The sequence below is a fragment of the Triticum dicoccoides genome, chromosome 2B, assembly GCF_002162155.2.
Source record: "Triticum dicoccoides isolate Atlit2015 ecotype Zavitan chromosome 2B, WEW_v2.0, whole genome shotgun sequence".
Taxonomy (NCBI): Eukaryota; Viridiplantae; Streptophyta; class Magnoliopsida; order Poales; family Poaceae; genus Triticum; species Triticum dicoccoides.
Window position 1 is genome coordinate 23,151,203 of NC_041383.1, and position 2,013 is coordinate 23,153,215.

Sequence of the window (2,013 nt, forward strand, 5' to 3'; positions counted from 1 at the left end):
AGAGCGGCCGCTCTACAGTGGCATGAATGCGGGTAGCTGATGTCGGACGGGAACGCATGCGCGCGAGGAGGAAGGTTTTGGGTGGGCCAGGGGTAGTCAGGAGTGGGCGCGGTAGTGGTCCGGACGCCCGCAAAGCCCCCGCCCTCAGTTTATGTCAGGTTTGCGGGAAAAAGCGCGTCCGGACCCACCTACGGATCGATACAAAACCACGTTGGACAGCAAAATACGTTCAGGCCACATGGTTCCAAGGGGTTTTGAGGGTCAGCGTTGGAGATGCCCTCACGTCACACCATTGAGACGTTTCTAGACACAACACATGAGACACATTATTTTGAGTGTACGTAGTACATACTACAAATTTATAGGGAGTATATCATCGTAAGAAGAAGCCGGGCACGACGCCCGACTTTGCCTAACATTTTCCTTTTCCAAAGAAAGACCGGAGAAGAAGAAGGCGTGACGACCGCTGAATGTGCAAGGCCACGGCTGGTCTGGTCACTCGCCACTCCACGGCCGAGCTCCTCTGCCTAACAAATCTTATATATTCCCTCTTCTGCCCTTCCCACTACTCCCCGTAGACTTGATTCGCCGGCGCCGACGAGCAACCCCGACTTGACTCTGACCACACCTCCACGCACACACAAGCAAAGAATCCTCTCCTCTCAGTGGCAAAGCCAAGATGAGCCGGCGCCACCTCGTCCTCCTCCCCTGCCTCCTCCTGCTCCTGGCCGGCGCCGCGTCGGCGTCGAGTCCCCCGAAGGCGAGCCGGGCGGAGGCGGAGGGCTACGTGCGGCGGTGCTGCCGGGCCACGAGCTACCCGCGCGCGTGCGAGCGGAGCCTGGTGCCGCGCGCGCCGGCCGTGGGGCTCAGCCCGCGCCGGCTGGCGCAGGCGGCGCTCGCGGCCGCCGCCGACGCCGCGCGCAACTGCTCCGCCTACATCGGCTCCCCCTCCTCCTCCTCCTCCTCCTACGCGTCGTCCAAGGGGAAGGGGAAGGGCGGCGCCATGGGGGACTGCGCGGAGACGGTGCGCGACGCGGCGGACCTGCTGAAGCAGTCGGCCGCGGAGCTGGGCGGGCGGGTGGGGCGCGCCTCGTCCCCGCGCTTCGCGTGGTGCCTCAGCAACGTGCAGACCTGGGCCAGCGCCGCGCTCACCGACGCCGAGACCTGCCTCGACTCCCTCGCCACCTACGCCGGCGCCGGCGCGCCCCGGGAGGACGTGAGGCGCCGCGTCGTCGCCGTCGAGCAGGCCGCCGGCATCGCCCTCGCCCTCGTCAACCGCCTCCAGCCCGCGCGCCGCCCCGCCGCCGCCGTCCACCACCAGTAGCCAGCCAGCTACCTACCTACCTCGCCGGCTCCCTCATCCATTCATTCCCCTTCGCCATTGCTGCCGCCGCCACATATGTAATGTACGGATCAATTGCTGCCGGTAAAACAATTTCATCACCATCATCGTTGATCGCATTGTTTTGTTTTGCCGGCCGACGTCGACGTGAATAATTAAGGAAGTTGCCGGTTTCGTCGGCGCCTGGATCCACCGTACGCACCGCCTTCATTGCGATCGCTAATTCTGTCTCGTCCATGACGGGACAGAGCCGGCAATCTTTCACGAGCACGGGCAGTGGGTGGGGCACCGATCTTGATTGGCGGTTTGGCGGTGGCCGGGTCACGTCACGTCACGGCGTCGAGGTCGATCGATCTCATCTGTAGACGAAGACGAATTCGGTGAACTCGCCGACATGGCGTGTGCGTCCACTCCATCGCCATCAGTATGCGCACATGATGTTGGCAGTCATTGCGAATTTGCGATCGGTCCCCGTTGCATTTCGCTGCCGCCTCCCTCCCAGGGCAATTGATGGCATGGCATGGCCGCCCCCATCTCACCAAATTTACCAGCCAACACAGCGACTGCAGTTCGTGGCCCAAAACAAGAAAGAAAATCCGTCTTGGTTGAGTCAGCAAGCTGAATAACATGGGCGCCAAGGATCGCGGCAACGGTGATGGATTCCATTCTCC

The 2,013-nt window shown here is 62.6% G+C and overlaps 1 protein-coding gene across 1 annotated transcript; it reads left to right on the forward strand.

Moving 5' to 3' along the window:
• The first annotated feature begins 413 nt into the window (after positions 1-413).
• Positions 414-1,532, forward strand: LOC119366883 (21 kDa protein-like). Its single transcript, XM_037632572.1, has one exon. The coding sequence runs from the start codon at positions 680-682 to the stop codon at positions 1,322-1,324; it is 645 nt and encodes a 214-aa protein (XP_037488469.1). The 5' UTR covers positions 414-679; the 3' UTR covers positions 1,325-1,532.
• The last annotated feature ends 481 nt before the right edge of the window (positions 1,533-2,013 follow it).

Coding starts and splice junctions, on each gene's coding strand:
- LOC119366883 (XM_037632572.1), top strand. CDS start 680: ATGAGCCGGCGCCACCTCGTCCTCCTCCCCTGCCTCCTCCTGCTCCTG.